The sequence below is a fragment of the Pseudorca crassidens genome, chromosome 2 (assembly GCF_039906515.1).
Source record: "Pseudorca crassidens isolate mPseCra1 chromosome 2, mPseCra1.hap1, whole genome shotgun sequence".
In the NCBI taxonomy this organism is placed as follows: Eukaryota; Metazoa; Chordata; class Mammalia; order Artiodactyla; family Delphinidae; genus Pseudorca; species Pseudorca crassidens.
Window position 1 is genome coordinate 24,088,579 of NC_090297.1, and position 18,366 is coordinate 24,106,944.

The 18,366-nt window shown below is 54.5% G+C and overlaps 1 protein-coding gene across 1 annotated transcript; it reads right to left on the bottom strand.

The window, feature by feature from the left end:
• Window positions 1–844: 844 nt before the first annotated feature.
• On the bottom strand, window positions 845–8,745 carry MATN1 (matrilin 1). The gene is made up of 8 exons (XM_067711845.1): window positions 8,652–8,745; window positions 6,588–6,934; window positions 5,247–5,469; window positions 4,154–4,279; window positions 3,269–3,685; window positions 2,550–2,702; window positions 1,575–1,655; window positions 845–922 (listed from the first exon to the last, which is right to left on the bottom strand). Exons 1-8 carry the CDS (start codon window positions 8,743–8,745, stop codon window positions 873–875), a joined length of 1,491 nt encoding a protein of 496 aa, XP_067567946.1. The 3' UTR covers window positions 845–872.
• Window positions 8,746–18,366: the final 9,621 nt, after the last annotated feature.

Here is an 18,366-nt window from a genome sequence, read left to right on the forward strand (position 1 = left end):
CGTGCTCTGTGTTTGCTGTCTGCATGAATAAACGAATGAATGAATGGTGGATGGCCCTATCCGGTGCCTTTTTCTTTTGATGTCTCACAGTCCTGGATTCAAGCCCTGTCTCTCCAACTGACTCACTGCCGAGCAAGTCATCTTATCACTCAGGAACTCAGCTTTCCCATCTGTAAAATGGGGACAACTCAAGTCTGTTCTGGGTAAGGTTGCTGGGAGGATGAAATGAGACCTCATCAAGGAATTTGTAACTGAAAAGGCAGAACAAACGTGAGCCAGGTTGGGAGCAGTGGCCCTCATCCCCGTTACCACCACTATTGCCATCCTGCGACCATCCCCATCACCCAACACCCTCACGGTCCTTCTTCCTGCTCCCCAAATAACCACACTGCCACTGGCCCCATTCAGTGCTTAAGTTAAGTCACATTTAATGGTTTTTTGAAGGGGAATAGAGAAATCAGAAAAGAGATTACAGCGCTCTCAGTCAAGAAAGGGTGAACTAAAAAATATGGGAATATATTAAGCTTTTGATTAAAAAAATGCAAACGCAGTTCCTCCCACACTCACCCCTGCGTTCTCACTCATGCTCTCAGACACACACCCAGCCTCAGGCGCGCGCACACACACACACTCACACACACACTCCCAAACATGCACACGCTCCCTGCACACACACTCAAACACGCACTCCCCCCAGGCTCGCAGGGTGGGAGAGGGAGAGACCTGGTGCCGCCCCAGGGCCCCACCCTTCCCAAGCCCGCCTCGCTGAAATGGCAAAGCTAGACTAAACTCAGGCTCTAGGGGACACACACTGGGCTCTGTGAGCTGCACTGGGGGCAGGGAGATGGAGAGGTCGTGGGGGACAGGTAGCCTTAGACGATTCTGTTCTCCAGGATGGCCAGCCGCTTACTCACAGCTTCGAGTGGACTGGGAGTTAAGGAGATGTGTAGGTTGGCCAGAGCAGGGCAGTGACGGAGTGGCACCTGCACTCAGGGCCACCCTTCCAGGACTTTCTCTCACTTCCCCCTCATAGCGTGTGTTCCCCCCAATGTCAAAACTTATCCATCCACAGCCCTCAGAATGGTGCTTTCCAAAAACAAGCAAGCAGTTACAGTGAGCCCGGAAAGCCCAGCGCTGTCCAGTTGCAGGTGTAGGCCTGCTGGGTCCCCACCTAGTTCTGCCTGAGCCAGGGGAGCTGTGAGGGCTCCAGCTCCATCTGAGTGGAGACCGGTGGGTAGTCATGTTGCCGAGAGCTTGAGCAATGGAAGTCCGTGGGCACCATGTTTTCCTGAGCGTGTCCAGGACTCTGTGTGTGTCCAGTCTACAGCTTGGTTCCTGCCTTTGCTTTGGCAGGGTCAGTATCAAAGCCGGGGCCAGGCTACCGGGCCAGGATCCAGCCCGTCTTCAGCAGGAGGCAGGCAAGGAGGAGCCTGCCCCATCACACCACACAAGGGGCACGGCTTTCTCCTCTCCCGACAGGGACCTCCCCTCCCCTCCCCTCCCCTTCCCCCTCCCCCTCCCCTCCCCCTCCCCTCCCCCTCCCTCTCCCTGCAGCAGCCTCTGGAAAAGGATATGCTTCCTGGTCAGGGCCTGCAGCAGCCCCTCCACTTTGGTCCGGAATTTCACGATGGACTCGCAGGCACACAGGTCTTCCTCTGGGGTGGACAGAAAGTAGGGAAAGAGAAAGAGGATGGTGAGTGGTTGCCTGCCAGAAAGGCGGGTGGTCACTGCCCAAGGCCAGGACTAGGGTGTCTTGGGGGAGTGTGGGGCCTAGGAGATGCGAGAAGGCAGAGAGACATGTGAAATTCTTAAGACAGAGCTCCTAGGAATGATGGAGGGGGGACGATCCCTGAATGTCTTCCTGCTCCCTCAAAGCCCTGATAAAGAACTCCAATATTAGCTTCCCCACGCTGGTCACCTACTATGCAAAGGACACTGTCATCAGGGGCCTCTAGGTCATCATGGTGACTCCTCACCCCGATTCTTTGGGGTTGAAGTCATTAACCCCATTTTACAAATGAAGAACTTGAGAAGGAAAACAACTTGCCCTATGGCCAACAGCTAGTTAGTGTCAACAAACATGCAAACCCAGGCGTGTCTGGCTCTGGAATCCATACTCTTTACCACTGGGAACCAGCTGGCAAGGTCACCGGGGAGGATCAGGGGAGGAAGCACGGTTCAAATCCTGGCTCCTCCAGTTATTAAGTGGTTCCACCCCTCTGACCTTGGCTTTCCTGTCTGTAAAATGGACATAACAATATTCCTACCAAATAGGATTAAATGATTCATATTTGGAGTGCACTGAGAAGAGTGCCACATGTGTAAGAGCGTTCAATATACAGTTGCTGGTTGTTAAAGTCTGACTGGCCAGCCTTCCTCCTGATTCTGCCAACTCATGATGCCACCCCAGCTCCCGTTTTCCCCACCCACATCCAGTCCAGGATGGTTACACACACACACACACACACACACACACACACACACACACACACACCCCTCCCAGAGCCCCACCTGCTCCTCCCATCAACACAATTTCTGGCCTCACTCACCCACGCAGATCTTCTTCTGCAACTTCTTGCCAATCTGGTTGATGGTCTTGAAGTCAGCCGTGTAGAAATAGTGCTCTGACACGGGCTCCGAGGCAATTTCCCTCAGCTCATCCTCCACAGCGTTGCCCACACCCACAGCAAACATCTTAAAGCCTGCCAAGAGGAACAAGATGAGTAGCAGTGGCCATGGGGACAGGCAACCATAGCTGAGCCTCCCGGGGAATCCCCAGGCAATCAACAGCAGACACCTCCTGGTGGCAGATGCTGGAATTGCAGGTACAATGATTGAGGAAATCAACATCTGCTGAGCTTCTACCATATATCAGACTTGTACTGACTGTACTGGGAACTTTGCAATCTCATGTAACCTTAATAACCATCCATCTGGTGGTTATTATTATTCTCACTTAATAGGTGATAAAACTCAGGCTTGTCCCAAAGTGGGGTTGCCTGCCAACAGTTGGTATGTTTTGGGGAACATTCAACTATATAAGTTCCAAGCCTCACCTACCAAAGGACCATTAAGCCAGCCACTTACTTTTCTGGGACCTCAGTTTTCTCATTAGTATAAAAAAGAGCTGGACAAACCAATCCCTCCTCATTCACACTGAATCTGGGTTTAGGGCACTCATCAGAACAGACATAAGATAAACTATAGTTGAGCTGTTCCATGTGTACCCCTGGCCACTGGTGGTGTTCAGGGTTCAGACAGCACCTACCAAGGTCCTTGGCTTTCTTGGCAGCATCATTAATGTAGTCCTGGCTCCGACCATCAGTGAAGACAATGCCCACCTTCTGGGCACCAGGCCTGGCCCCGCTGGACACAGTGAAGGAATTGTCGATGAGGTACTTGAGGGCAGCCCCGGTCATGGTGCCCTTCTCCATGTAGGACATGTTCCGCACAGCTGCCTTGATGTCCTTCTTGGTGTGGAAGCGGCCCAGCGGGAACTCCTGGCGCACAGAGCTTGAGTACTGTACCAGCCCCACTTGGGCCAGCTTGTCCGACACATCCAGCGTGTCCACAATCTGGTTGATGAACTTCTTCACCAGCTCAAAGTTCTCTGGCCGCACACTCTTGGATCCATCAATTAGGAAAACCAGGTCAGTAGCCGAACTGCCACTTCCACTGCTGCAGCCTGGTGGGGGGGGCAGGATAGGAAGGCAGGGGAGTGATGCTCAAGTTCATAGTCATTCATCACAGCCACTGGCTGGGTACGCACCACACCCAAGATCTGTACAGAGGATCATCCCATTTGGTCCTCAAAACTTCCTCTGTGAAGCCTAAGTTCCTGGCCCCCATGTTACAGCATTGAAACCCAAAGCTCTAAAAGCTGTTAAATCAGACAGCTCAGAAGTAGTGGCACCAAGATATGAATTCAAGACTATGTAACTCCTTCCACCATATTAAACCTACCACCCACTGTGACAGAAGGAGGGACAGTAGTGAGAAGAGAACTGCTGACGCCAAACTCTAGAAGGCATCTATTGCAGATTGGTCCAGAGGTCAAGTACAGAGAGGCTCAGGTGGGCTTCCTGGGGAGGGGCCAAGGCCCCGTCCCCTGCCCGCCACCTTCCCCAGGCTTGCCTGTGTCCGGCCCACTGACCATTGCAGGTCTTGCCATCACTGTTCAGGGTGAAGCCCTCGCGGCAGGCGCAGGTGTAGGAGCCCGGGGAGCTGAGGCACATCTGCTCGCAGTCATGATCGCCTGTGGCGCACAGGTCTGACACCACTGTGGGGACAAGAGGAGACTCAGAATCTCATGGTCACGGGGCCTCGGACATCTTGGCAAGGATGGCTTCTCAACACGCTCAGGGAAACTGAGGCCCCCGACTGGATGGGGTCCCAGACCCTCAGCCCAGGGCCAGAATCACTGCAGCAGTGCTGACATCCCCGGAGAAGGTGATATTGCGGATAATAAGCTAAAACTTCCCGCTAAAAATGTAGAGGCCAAAGAGGCGGGGCCTTTAATCCCCTTTGTTCACTTTTGTATTCCAAGCGTCTAGAACAACACGTGCAGCAGTGAACACAGCACAGAGAAGATGCTCAACGAACACTTGTTAGATACCACGTACTGAGCATTGTACTGTGCATGGAATTCTCACAGTCAGACTCACACTCTTCCTAGGCCCGCCCCGTGCCCAAGACACACCTCTCCTCTGCAGAAGACTCTGAACTTTCTCCTGCCCAATGCCCAGGTCCCTCAGACCCTTCCACATCACAGAAGACTCTGGCACCCCAATACCCCACACCCCCCACACACCCCCACCCCCTCTACCCTCCGCTCCCCCCCCCACACACACACACTCCCCCCCACCCCCACCCCTGTCCAAATAGCACAGGATTTTTTAGGCCCTCCCCTTACTGGCTTCTGGCCCCTCCTTGGTCCCTGCCAGTACTCTACCACGAAAAGGACTTCTTTTTGGTATCGCCTTTCCCCAACTCCCTTAACCCCAGGCAGGGGACAGCCCCCAGATCAGGCGGCTCTGAGCCCTGGCCCCATCCCCGAGGTTGGCTCTGTCTCAGTCCCTGCCCCCGTATAGGGCACCTCCAGCCCAGGCCCCGCCCCCACGCTGCGCTCTAAGCCACGCCCCTTTTCTGGCCCCGCCCAGACACCGGTATACACACACACACACACACACACACACCTCACTCCCCCAGCACCCCTCCCAGCCTGGTCCATCCCCCGCCCCACGCACAGCAGAAGGCCTCCTGGAACTTCTTGGACAGCTTCTCGATGACGCTGTAGCTCTCCACGTAGTCCACGTGCTCGTCCTGAGGCTCGCTGGCGATCTGCTGCAGCGTGGCCTTGTCCACACGGCCTACACCGATGGCGAACAGCTCGATGCCACTGGCCCGGGCCCGCGCAGACACATCCCGCACGCTGTCCTGGGGCCTCCCATCCGTCACCACGATGACCACCTGCGATACACACGCGGGGCGTGTGTGAGGACCCGACCACCCTCCCCGCGCTGGGTGGGCCGCTTGGCCCTCCAGTAAACCCTTAGGATGGTTGGCATAAGAGGAGGTTGACCCAGAAGGGCGGAGTGGCTAGCCCAGGTCACACAACTAGTCGGCAGCAGGTGGATCTGGCCCCTCACCAACACCAGGGTTTGGGCCTAGGGAAAAGAACCTGGATAGCGGAGGAGGCAACAGGTTTTCTCTGACTGAGAGACATGGCTGAGCTGTTCTCTCATCTGACTATGGGCTCTGGGTGTCTCCTCCCTCGGGCATGACCGCCTGAGGGCAGAGCCTCGTCTCCCCTGTCAAACGAGGGCCTCTGACAGCCAGGCCCAACCTGCGCTCAACACCGTACAGTTCTACCCTTTGGCCACCAGAGGGAGGCAGAGGCTACGGAATGGCAGTTTTTCCTCCGGTCTGGACATTTTCTCCCGTATGCCCTGGGAAGGAGCTGTTCCCACATTGATGCCCAAGGAATGAAGGAAGATGCTGCCTTTTCTCCCTCCATTCCCCAAGATACTACCTGCCCTTTCCTAAGAGGAAAACACTCTTCCCCTCCCACAAGGCACCTGTGTGCCGTACCCCAGAAAGGGCAACAGGAGGGGACCCTGGCGCTGAGCCTGGCCCTCATCACCCCCTGCCGGAGCCTGCCCTAAAGTTGGGTCCTCACAGCTCTGCTGGAGTCTGAGACTCGGCATCCAGCCCCCTTAGCTGCTTTTCTCCTTCTGACCTGGGTCTGCTTCTGATTCCCGAGTCCCCACCCCTGGCCCAGATGCCCAACCCCTTGGATTGGGTCTTGGTGATCTGACAGACCTGGGTTAGAAATGCAGCTCCATGAGGCACAGCTCACCTTCCTGAGCCCCTGTTCTTTCATCTGGATAAAGGGGGTGTAGTGAGGCCCACATGAGACGATTCATGGTAAGAAGCCCGGAAGGGGCAGCATTATTTTTAATATCATTACTCTGGGGCCCCTGGGGAGCAGCCTTGCACAATCTCTTCCCCTCCAGAGGCCTAGGCTCCTGGCACTGAAAACCTAGCTCTTCACTGTCACCTGCTGCCACGTTCCCGTGAGTCCCCACCTTGCTGATGTCCGGTGAGCTGGGGCGACCGCCCTCAGCATCGCTTAAGGCCTTGGTGATGGCGAACTGGATGGCCAGGCCCGTCATGGTGCCTGTGGACAGCGGCTGGATGCGGCGCACGGCCTGCAGCAGCATGGCCTTGGAACCGTGGGCCCGCAGCGGGAACTCCTGCTTCACGGAGCTGGCGTAGTTGACCACGCCCACGCGGGTGGCATTGGGCCCCACGTCCAGTGACTCGATGACCTGGGACAGGAACACCTTCACCTTCTCAAACTCCACTGGCCGCACGCTGCGTGAGCTGTCGATGACGAACACCAGGTCTATGGGCCGGGTCCGGCAGAGGTGCCCTGGGAGGCGGCAAAGGTCAGGAGGATGGACCAGAGACACTCAAGACAAAGGAGCAGCGCACCAGCAGCTACTTAGGTCTGGACGTGAGGCCTCAGACAGAGTAGACCAGACATGAACCAGGCTGGCTGGGTCCTATCATCAGCGTGGGGACACTGGAGCAAGCAACTTGCCAGAGGTTGCTCAGCCCGTGGGAAAGACAAAGGCTCGAATGGCGCCCTCACCTCTCTGAGCCTCAGTTTCCTTTCTGTACGATGAGCAGGTGGTCCCTTCCTTACAGGATCCTTTGAGGACAAGCAAAAAGGCACGTAGGGTGCCAGCACAGGGCTGGGCATGCAGGGTGTTCAGGGGGCAGCAAAGGAGAAGACAGCCTTCATGTCTCAGGTTTCAGCCCAGAGTGGCTACCGCCAACAAGGGGCAGCTCTTTCCCCTGGCTGGGCAGGAGGGCCCTGAGGGTGGGCCCTCGGGCGGGCGCGGCCTTGAAGGCCAACGCAGCACCTGTCAACATGGCCTCCTTCATCTGAGCATTAAAGCAAATCAGCAAAGCGGACCCAGTTTGCGTCGATCTGCCAGCTGGTGTCCAAGAGCAGGAGAACAGGCAGGAGTTCCTACTGGTCACCTTGGCAGCCTGACCAAGTGGGCCCCCAAGACACACCCCCAAGGAGCAATGTCTTCCCAGACAGCCTGGGAGGCAGCACCATGTGCTGGGTGGTACACAGAGCCCGAGTGAGGTAGACAGGGGTCCGAAGCCCAGCTCAGCCACTCTGTGGCCCTGGGCAGATCATTGCACCTTTGAAGCTTCACTTTTCTCATCTGTCTGGAGGGAAGAATAGGCCTAATGCCTGGTGTTATCACCGGCCTGGACCTGCAGCCTGGTGGGACTTCGTACAAAGGCCAGCCCCCTCCGTCCCACACTGAGTCTGAGCTGCTCCCAAACAGGGATGCAGGAAGAAGAATCAGGAAAGGCAAGGTGTGCGGGACTGTCCCAGCCCCCAGCCACAGTGCCCTAGGTCCAGGCGTCAGAGGTCCTCAAGGGACCTCAGAAATCACCTTGCCGCTGGCTCCCCAGTCTCCACTAGCTGAGGCTACAAATGGGTAAACTGAGGCCCAGAGGGGGTGAGGGAACTGGCAGTGGGTCAGGAGCCCAGGGGCTGAGGCTTTCTCGCTCTGTGGTCTTAGAGGGGTCCTCTCCTCTCTGGCCTCTTTTTCCCCATCTGTACAGGAGGAGTTGGGCATTCTAGGATTCTGTGTCCAAGGCTGAAACTCAGAGGGGTACAGCCCATGGGGAGGCCAATCGAGAATCTGCTGGAAGGGCTGGTGGAAGGGGGAACCCCTTCTTGGCCACCCCCACGTCTGCACTTATTGGAGAGCCGTGAGCTCAGCCCTGGGCCTGGTGCAGCCCCAGATGTCAGCGGGCTCTCTGGGTAGTGTCTGCCCTTGGTGACCCAGAAGACCGAGGGCCCTGCAGTTTGCGTGGTCCCTGAGGACAGCCTGGGAGCTGCAAAGCCCAGAGAGAGGCTCAGAGAACCCCACTCATGTCCCTGGAAAGAACAGACAGGGTCACCCTGCCCGAGCCCTTGTGACTGTCACCATCTCTGTCTGCTCCTGGGTCAGCCTGCAGGCCACCCCTGCCTCCCTGCCCCCTCCCCATCCTGGATCCCACTTAGCCTCTGTCTGTCTCGGTGCCCGGTGTCCCCCACCTCACATGGGCCCCCTCACCTCTGGACAGGGGCGCAAGGCCAGGTACGCGTGGGACCTGCAGCAGCAGCAGCAGGCCGCAGAGCACGAGGCAGGGGCCACAGAGTGCCCTCATGGTTCTGGCAGCGCGGGTGGTATCGGCACAGTGGTGGGGACCAGTGGGGGCCAGGTCTTATCAAGCTCGCTGCCTGCCCAGACGGCCCCCCACTGACGTGGGGCGGCCCCCTTCGGGGGGCGGGGCCGGGCTGAATGGAGGTGTGTGTGCCAGGGAGGGAGGGAGCCGCCTGGCCTGGGCTCCGGAGGCCCCTCTGACCACAAGGGTTCCTTTGCCTGCAGGAGCTGCAGCTGGACTCCAGGAAATGTCAGGTGGGTGGAGGGCGGCTCCTCCAGGGCGCAGAGCCTGCGCTGGCCCGAGCTGCCACTCCCAGCGCAGGGAGACCTGAGTCCAGCGGCTCGCTCCCCTGCACTGCCCGCACCCTCATCCCGCAGCCACGCTTTTCTCGCCCCTACCGTTCCAACCCCAGTCTCCCCGTCGGCCTGGCCTCCGCTGCCTCTCCACACACGCCCTGCTCTCCAGCCGCGCCTGGATCCTGAGCTCTCCTCAAGCCTTTGTATACGCAGGACCATCTACCCATAATGCCCTTTCCTCCCGATCACTCTCTGCCTAACCATCTTGCAAGGTCATATCGGGGCGAACATGTACCCGAGCCCCTAGTATGTGGGGGGCAGTAGGGAAGGTGGTTGAAAGCTCAGACTTAGGAGCCAGGTGACCTGGGTTGGCTTTGTACTGCCTGTGTGACTGTAGGCAGGTTACTTCACCTCTCTGTGCCTCAGATTCCTCATCTGGAAACACCGGGAGGGGTTGATTGGAAGAGCAGACTTATATGAACCATCTCACTGAATTCTCTTGCCAGCCCTGTGAGGCAACCGATATTATTACTCCCACTTCCCAGGTGAGGAACTGAAAAACAGTTTTGAAGTAACTTGTCTAAAGTGCAGCTCAGTGTCAGTGCCAGGAAATGTCCCCAAACCAGTATTCTCAGCCACCCTGCTTGCACGGGTAAAGCTTGCACGGGAGGGGCCTTCTCCATGCCCACCTCTCCCGTGGCTCCCCTGGGGTTAGGACACCCTCCCTGTGCTTCCGTGCCTTGACCATTTCATCCATGAGTGGGTAAGTGTCTGATTGATTCATCTCTGCGTCTGGGACCAGCCCAGGGTCTGCACAGAGGAGGCAAAAATAAGGCTTGTAAGTAAAGGAGTATAATCAGGAAGGGTCCCCACCATTGCATCTGGGTCCAGTAGTTGATGGGATAGAGCAGAGAGAGCATGGGCTTGGCCATCTGAGAGAACCACGTTCAAATGCACTTCTGCTGCTCACCAGCTGGGTGACCTGGAGCTGGTGACTTAGCCTCTCTGAGCCTCAGCTCGTTGCCGTACAAGATGATAAGGGAATGGTAGCTCTTGGCTTGCCTGCCTCACTGGAACCCTGTGAGGAGTCGATGAGAGGACGGAAGCGGAGATTGGGGACTGAAAGGTTATCATCTTTTGGGAGGTATAATTGCTAATACTTAAGGCCTTTGACTTCACTCTGTATAAATTATACCTCAATAAAAGGAAGTGTACAGGTGCTTTTTAAAAAGTGATTGCCGGGCACAGCTGATCCAACAAATATTGTCACAATCTTCAGCGGTGATGATGGTAACAGTCCCTTCCACGTGTGACACGGCACAGTCACTCGCTCTATTACCCTGTCTCCTTTGTTCCCCCAACAAACCGGTGAGGGCAGCAGATCCAACTATATTAGCCCATTTGTCAGATGAGGAAACTGAGGCCCAGAGGGGTTCGTGACTTGCCTGAAGCCACCCAGCCTGTTTAGGGGCAGAGCCAAGCTTAGAAATCAGGTCTCATTCCCCTTTGCCCCTATTTAGAGAGCAAGGAAGTTAAAAGCATTTCCCTCTGAGTTTTCCCATTTTCATTTCATTTTTTCACAATTCACAGTCCTCCCCAGTTCCAAAAACCAGTTGAAATGGATTTCTTTTCTTCTCTGCAACTTGAAAGTCTAATTCTCTTCTCCAGAGATGCCACAGGGTGTGGTCATTGTGGCCCTTATCACTTCCCCAAATTGTGTTATGAATGTGGTATCTGGCCCCCACCCCCACCCTTGCCCCAGAGGATGTCAGCTCCCTCCCAGCAGGGGGCTTGTCTGTCTCATCACCAGTAAACCCCCCAGACCCAGCTTGGTGCCTATCACAGGGTATCTGGTGAGCAAATGAAGAAATGAATTAAAAGAAGGAAGTAATGATGAACTGGGTCCATTTCCATGTTAACCATCAAAGGTCAGGCTGGGGTTGGTGATGGTGACCAATGGCGAGAGAGGCACAGTGCCCGCCCCCCACTCCCCTGCTGCAGGTAGACGAGCAGAACGTGAGCTGGAGTCTGCTAGCCCACCACCCCTCTCCCCAGTGGACAGAACTGTGTCCGGAGCTCAGGGTACAAAGCCCTCTTGGCCAGGGCAGCAGCTGGGCCCATGAAACATCTCTTTCAGCTCTGTCTCTGAATGGCAGGTCTATGGGCTCCTCAGAGGAACAGAAGCGCCTTTTCTGTGTCACTTCGCTCATTAACAGAGCCACAGAAACTGCTACAGGTAAGTTTTCAGGAACAGAGATGGGTTCCCCCCAAAGGGGCAGTTTTAACATTCCATAGTGGGAGTGGGGGCTTGGTGGGGAGGAGACCTGGAAGTTGAGTATATACATTGAGGAAAGAAAATAAATATTTGTGTTTTGAAAATGTGAAACATTTTACCCCAGGAATCAAAATCGGGAACAGTGTGGCCGGTATTAGCCAAGGAGAAAAACCGCGCTGAGGGGCCTCCATTAAGGCAGCTCCCGAGACACACAGGCGGCCGTGAAGCGCTCCCCCTGTTCCCTCCTTGTTTTCACACACCTCGGGTTTCCAGAAACTTAAAGACTTTAGTGTTTTATCCAAGAGAGAGGTTTTGTGATCCATTGAGAGGCCCCTGGGCACAGTGTGGGTCAGGAGAAAGCACACAGGACTCCCCCTCCTGTGCCCCAAGCTCAGCTCTTTTCCTGAAGAGCAAACCTGGGTATCTCTCGATGCGGGGCAGTCCAGGGCTGCCTGTCCCCTAGACCTTCCAAACCATCATCACCGTTTGCTGGACCCACATATACCTTTACTATTTTTTGGATTAATCTTTCTAACATTAAACCAACTCACTTTTGGACAAAAATTTCTCCTCTTTCTTATTTGAAACAACAGGCGTGAAATCGCTGGTTTGATGTACCGATTACACACTTATTCCAAAATGCCTTCAAATAAATTCAAAACTAATTAAACTTAACTTTTTCTTCCACGTATCACCGAAATTATCTTGCTTTCTGTCAGTGGTGCTCATGCCAGACATTGAGGAATCCTATGAAGTGAAAAAGTTTTGGAATCAGACAGAGCTGGGTTTGAGCCCCCGTTCTGTCACCTGCCAGCTCTGTTGACATCAGATGAATCCCCTCACTTTTCTGCTCTTCAGTTCTATGTCTATAAAGTGGGGATCTCAGTGCCGATGTCAGAGGATGGTGGAGAACGAAAGGTATTGAGTGCCGCATCCATGCTTACTGCTTTCACAGTGCCTTCTTGTATTAATCAGCATAGAAGAGGCCAAGTTACTGCAACAAGCAAGCCCTCGGATCACAATGGCTCAACACAAGGGTCTGTTTCTCTCCTGTGACGCAGCCCAGCGCTAGACAGGACCTCCCCAAAGCTGCCTCTCTCTTGGTAGCCCATCATTTCCTCATCCTTCGTCTCCAGACACACGGACAAGAGAGAGAAAAGGAGCACACATCACCTGACTCCACCTGGGGATGGAATGACTCCAAGGGGTGGGATGTGGGTGTTTAGTGAGAAGGACGTGCTCTATCACGCTTCCCAAGGAAAAACAGCTTCTGTTGGCCTTATATCACCTCTAGATGAAAATTCAAATTTAGCTGGGCATTTAAGGTCCTTCAAAATCTGTTTCTTGACACCTTTTCCAGGCCGTTGCCAGTGTCTCTCCCTCCCCCCACCATCCCCCTCTCTTCTCTGCCACAGAATGAGTCACCCCCTCCTCCTCTTCTCTCACTGCACATTTTTATTGGCTTTTATCCCTTCTCTGCCTCACTTCCCCGCTCACTCTACTTCCTGGGACCACCTCCCAAATAAACAACCTGTACCCAAGTTCATGTCTCAGGATCTGCTTTGGGGGGAACTTAAGCTAAGCGAAGGTAAAGCTTTGGGGTCCAAGATGAGGATGCCTTTGGGGCCGTCCTGGGGGTCGGGAAGAACAGGACCCCAACAGGTGGGGAAGGGGAGGGCCAGGAAGGGAGGTGCCCCTACAGGACCCCAAGGGCAGCTAGGATCTGTGGGGCACTAAGCAGAATCCTCATTCAGATGCACCTGCAGGTCACTCTCTGTTTTATACTTCCTTCAGTTACCTGCAAACTGTCGATAGTTTGGTTAAGGTGGTTCGAAAGAAAATGCAGATTCCCAGGATCCTTCCCAGACCCAGTGAATCTGCATTTCTAAGGTGCTTCTGATGTAACTAAACCACCGATCTCACCCAACCTCCCATACGAAACATAAAGTCTCTCTCTGGAAAGCTGTCGTCCAGCCTATGGTGTTCAGCCTCTTGGACGGGGAGCCTGGTGCTTCCCAAAGTATTTTCCATCCGGCTCTGAGAGCGAGCCAGTCTCCCGGTATACCATGTTCAACGACCTGAAGATCATGGCCACACCCCCACTAAGCTGATTCTTCCCGAATGAAAACGTCCTCACATCCTACAACCATCCTTTACAACACATGGATTTCAGCCCATGACCAGTGGCATTTCAATTTGTCTCTCCCCCTCCTAAAAATGTGAGCTCTGAATTTAATATAATGCTCTGGCTCGCAGAACAGAATATATTTTCTCTCCCAATTGCTAAGGTACCTAACTTCCCTTTGTGTTGCCTGAAATCCCTGCTGTTGTCCCCTCAGCCTCAACACAGAGCCTCTGGAGACCTGAGAAGACCACCTGAGGTTGTGTAAACAATGGTTGGCTTACCTGTTTCATCTTTCAAAACTGGATCTACACTGACCAAGACTCCAGACGTACAGGATTGTCGGTGCTGCCGTCACTTAGACGTTGAAGGACGAAAAATAAAACTTCCTCCAAATCGGGAAGGGGTGCTACATTCTTTTTCCATTGCTATGTAACAAATGACCACAAAATTAGCAGCTTAAACACAGCACAAATATAGCCCCTCATGGTTCCCGAAGGTCAGAAGTCTGGGTTCTCTGCTCAGTGCCTCGCAAGGCTGAAATCAAGCTGTAATCAAGGCTGGGCCTTGTTGTTTTCTGGAGCTGAGGATCCTCATTCAAGCTAACACGGTGGTTGGAAGAATTCATTCCCTTGCGGTTGTCAGACTGAACTCCCTCCCCACCTCTGCTTGCAGGCTGTTACCCAGGGGCCACTCAGCAACCAGGGGTCACCCGACAGTCCTTGTCATGTGCTCTCCCCCAAGGCCTCTCACGCGTCACATCTCTCCCATGCCAAACCTCCTCTTTCTGAAGAGCCCAGTCCCTTTTAAGGGATCAACTGATCAGGTCAGTTTCACCCAGAATAATCTCCCTTTCTCAAAGTCAACTTACCAGCTAACATAACCCAATCCCAGGAGTGACTGTCCCATCAGAGTCCCAGGCTCCGTCCACACTCGAGGGGAGAGAACTAGACAAGGTCATAGGTCATTGGAGGCTTCTTAGAATTCTGCCCACCCGGTGGTATATATAGGCATAGAACAAGGGGAGGGAGGGAAGAGGACAGGGGATTGACAAGGAAATACAACATTTTTATAATACAAGTGAATCTACAAAGACAGAAACAGACTCACAATCATAGAAAACAAACTTATGACTACCAAAGAGGAAAGGGAGGGGGCGGGGGGAGGGATTAGGAGTATGCGATTAAAAGATACACACGACTATATATAAAATAGATAAACAACAACGATTTACCGTATAACACAGGGAATAATATTAACACAATATTGTAAATCAGATCTACTTCAAAAAAAATCTGATTCAAAAATGGACAGAGGCAGTAAATACACATTTTTTCAAAGAAGACACACAAATGGCCAACAGATACCTGAAAAGATGCTCAACATCACTATCAGAGAAATGCAAATCAAACCCCAAGACGTCTCCTCACACTTGTTAAAATGGCCATCATTAAAAAGACAAGGTAAAACAAGCATGGGTGAGAACGTGGAGAAAAGGGAATCCTTGTTCCCTGTTTGCCTGTTGGGGGAAATGTAGATCATTTCAGCCACTACGTAAAACAGGATGACGATTTCTCAAAAAATTAAAAATCGATTTGGAACTTTATGCTACAACAAGGCCACTTCTAGACATATATCTAAAAAGATAAAAACTGGATCTCTGGGCTTCCCTGGTGGCACAGTGGTTGAGAGTCCACCTGCCGATGCAGGGGACACGGGTTCGTGCCCCGGTCCGGGAAGATCCCACATGCCGCGGAGCGGCTGGGCCCGTGAGCCACGGCCGCTGAGCCTGCGCGTCCGGAGCCTGTGCTCTGCAGCGGGAGAGGCCACGGCAGTGAGAGGCCCGCGTACCGCAAAAAAAAAAACTGGATCTCAGAAAGGAAGAAAGAAAGAAATACAGCATTTTTCAGTTCAGGAAAAGTTGCTTCAGGGTCAGTAGGGGGAGGACTAGGTGATAATTACACCAAAACTGCGCCTGGTGGTTACTGAGTCTGTAGGTCCTTCCGCCTCCGGTGCCTTCAGCGATGGAGGCTGCTGGGGCAGCACCCTGTGGAGTCTGACCACCTGAGAGCAAGGTCTGGCCCTGTTCTCACTCGCAGAGTGACCATGGGCAACCGAGGGATGTTACAGTGTCAAGGTTGTTCCACCTACAGCCTCCATAAGGACACCCAAAGCCAGGAACATCTAGATCTTTCCTTCCCACACTCTCCCTACGACAACTGCCGTCACCTCTCAGGGCAGAGGAGCTGGGAAGGTGCACAGTGATGTCCCTGGCAGGTTCCTGTTCCTTCCACTGTCCCACCTGAAGCCCCTTAGAACACCTTGGCTTTTCCTCAAACCCTCTGACAGGAGCTCAGCTCCACCTACATGTAAAATTTCAGCAGCTTGGCCCTGGCAAGGTCAAGGCTGAAAGAATTATGGTGTTGTAAGCTGTGAGTTATCAGAGGGGAGACTCCCAGGCTGGAGTCACCCTCTGACCTGTGGTCGCGTCTCCAGGCCTTTGCCAAGGTTGCCTCCCTGCCTGGACTGTCCCCCCAGCACGTGGAACAGAGGAAGCTGCAAGGTCAGTGTCCTGCTTAACCACCTGGGCCGGGGAGACGGCAGCAAAACTGTTTACCAGATGGACTCTATTTGTTTAAGGCTGCGGCTCCCTCGTGCTGGCCGCTCCCTGCCAAGCCCACTGCCTATTGAAACGCCCTTGTGGCTAACGAGGCCCGCTTCCTCTGGGAGTCCCAGGGGAGAGGCTGGAATATGAGCGCCAGCTCCCAGACAGCCCATCCAGGTGGGCAGTGGGAGCCCATCCAGGTGGGCAGTGGGAGGGGCCTGTGGCCGCAGAGACCCACAGGAGCAGCTTCTCACACCAAGCGTAGGTGTTCTCACACCCCCCGGGCCCAGCTTCCTTTAACCTGGGACTTAAAACTTGAGTCTTTAAGACTTAAAACTATTTCATTGCAAATTGGAGATTTCATTGCCTGATTGGACATGAATCCCTGGTCTCCCCAAAGTCAGCAGAGACCTCACGAAATGGAGAATTTGCCCATAAATCCAGGGCAAGGCTTCTTCATCCGCCATGCGGGTATCATCCCCACCGCCCGCGGGGCTGTTGCAGTGTAGCTGCGCTGTCCAGATTTATGGCCCCTTCAGGCCACAGCCTCTGTGTATGTGAAACACTCTCTCTCATGGGCCGTCAGACCTCACACATGCTGTCTTGGTTTCAGTCCCTACAAGCAGTCAGGCGGGCTGGAAGCCAGAGGCTGGACAGGGCAAGGAGACGTGTGCTTTCACGTGAGGGCATGCCCTGGGAGGCCATGGGCCAGTATCACGTCCTGCTGATGGGTTAACGCCTCCGTGAACCCAACCGCTTGGTGACACGCCATCCACATGACATCGCACCCACGTGTCCACAGATGGCACTCACATCTCAACCTCCCTCCTTCCTCACTCTCCTGACTCCAGACCTATAGACACAGCTGCCTCCTGAGTAACTGCCATCATGTGGTCCCCAGGGTAGCTCAAATGCAAGCTTAGTGCATCTTCTTTTGTCCCCCGTCCTATACCCTCAGCTCAGAGCTAGGCACCACCATCCCAAAGACTCTCCAAACCTGGGCACCAGTCTCGTGAACCTCCTCTTCCTCACTTCTGCCCTGCAGGTCCTGCTTCCCTAATGCCTCATGGATCTACCCAGCCCCATGTCCACTGCCTGAGTTTGTGCCCCCAACATACCTCACCTGGACCACTTCCCCTGTCAGCTTCTGTCTGGGTCCTGCACCCACAACGGATGCCTCCTCTAACGCAAGCAGCATAGGGCTCTAGAGCCAGGCCTAGAACGTCCTCGGTGCTGGGACGTTCAATGATAATTATGCCTCAGTCCCCATCTTCAAGGGGCTCTTCAAGTTTCGGAATCATGTCATCACTCTGCTCACCCTGCAAGGTGCCTGAGGTGGGCCAGGAAGGACCAGAGGGAGAAGCTGGGGCTCCATCAGGCCTGTCGGAGTCAAAGCCCAGCTCTGCCCCTTAACCAATGGTGACTCTGGGCAAGTGACTTGCCCGCCCTGAGCCCCATGAAGCGTCCTTGCATGGCACCTGCACGTGGGGCAGGTGGGAGAGTCACACAGACGACACACAGAAGTGCCCACTCAGTGACCGTTCCTGCTGCCATCACAGCCTTGAGAAACTGGGGTGCGCCCTCCCGCTCCGCCACAAGGGCTTGACTTTGTCGACTCTCCTTCCCTCCAAGAGACAGCCCGTCCGGATGGCGCTCACCTGCCTGGCCTGCACGAATTCCCTCTTTCCTGGGGCCAGCCCCTTTCCAGGCATCTGGTTCAAACAGGCCCTCTCAGTGGGTCCAACCTGCCCCGTCAAAGGACCCCTGCATGAGCCTCAAATGGGGAATTGATAGGGCCGTGGTGAGGGCTGCCCAGCAATGGTGGGCTGCCTTGGCTTGGCCCGGGCCACGTGACTTCCCCAAACACAGCTATTTCCTGTTCCTCGGGCCAGCCCCCTCCCAGCCGCCTGGCCACAGGGCACAATTCCACTATACACCTCTGCCCGTTCTTTGGCTTCGAGCCAGGGTTGGGGTGGGAATGAGGATGGGGGTATCACCTCAGCTGGTCCTCAGGACACACGGTCATGGCCCCTCGGCATCTTCTTGATGAGGATGCAAGGCTGGAGGAAAGGCTAGTCCCCTCCTCCTGTGACCTCTGCCCTCAATCCCCATTTGATGGTGGCTTCTGGGGGGGCCTCTTCATATGGATCTTCACGAGAAGCAAGAACTCACAGAGACTGTGGCCCCAGCCCTTTTAGCCTCCACTTAAAGTAGAATGAAAAGGCACTTAGTCTAACCCCTGACTGCTGTGTGGCCTCAGGAAAGTCACTTGATGTCTCTGGGCCTCAGTTACCTCATGTGTGAAAGGGAGGTCGCTGTCCGTCTC

What these genes read in the sequence shown, in the direction of transcription:
- MATN1 (XM_067711845.1), bottom strand. Translation starts at nt 8,745, where the DNA reads ATGAGGGCACTCTGTGGCCCCTGCCTCGTGCTCTGCGGCCTGCTGCTG. An exon ending in GCTCACCGGACATCAGCAAG is followed by an intron (nt 5,470 to 6,587) that starts GTGGGGACTCAC and finishes TGTGTATCGCAG; the next exon opens with GTGGTCATCGTGGTGACGGA. An exon ending in TGATGGCAAGACCTGCAATG is followed by an intron (nt 3,686 to 4,153) that starts GTCAGTGGGCCG and finishes CCCCCCCACCAG; the next exon opens with GCTGCAGCAGTGGAAGTGGC.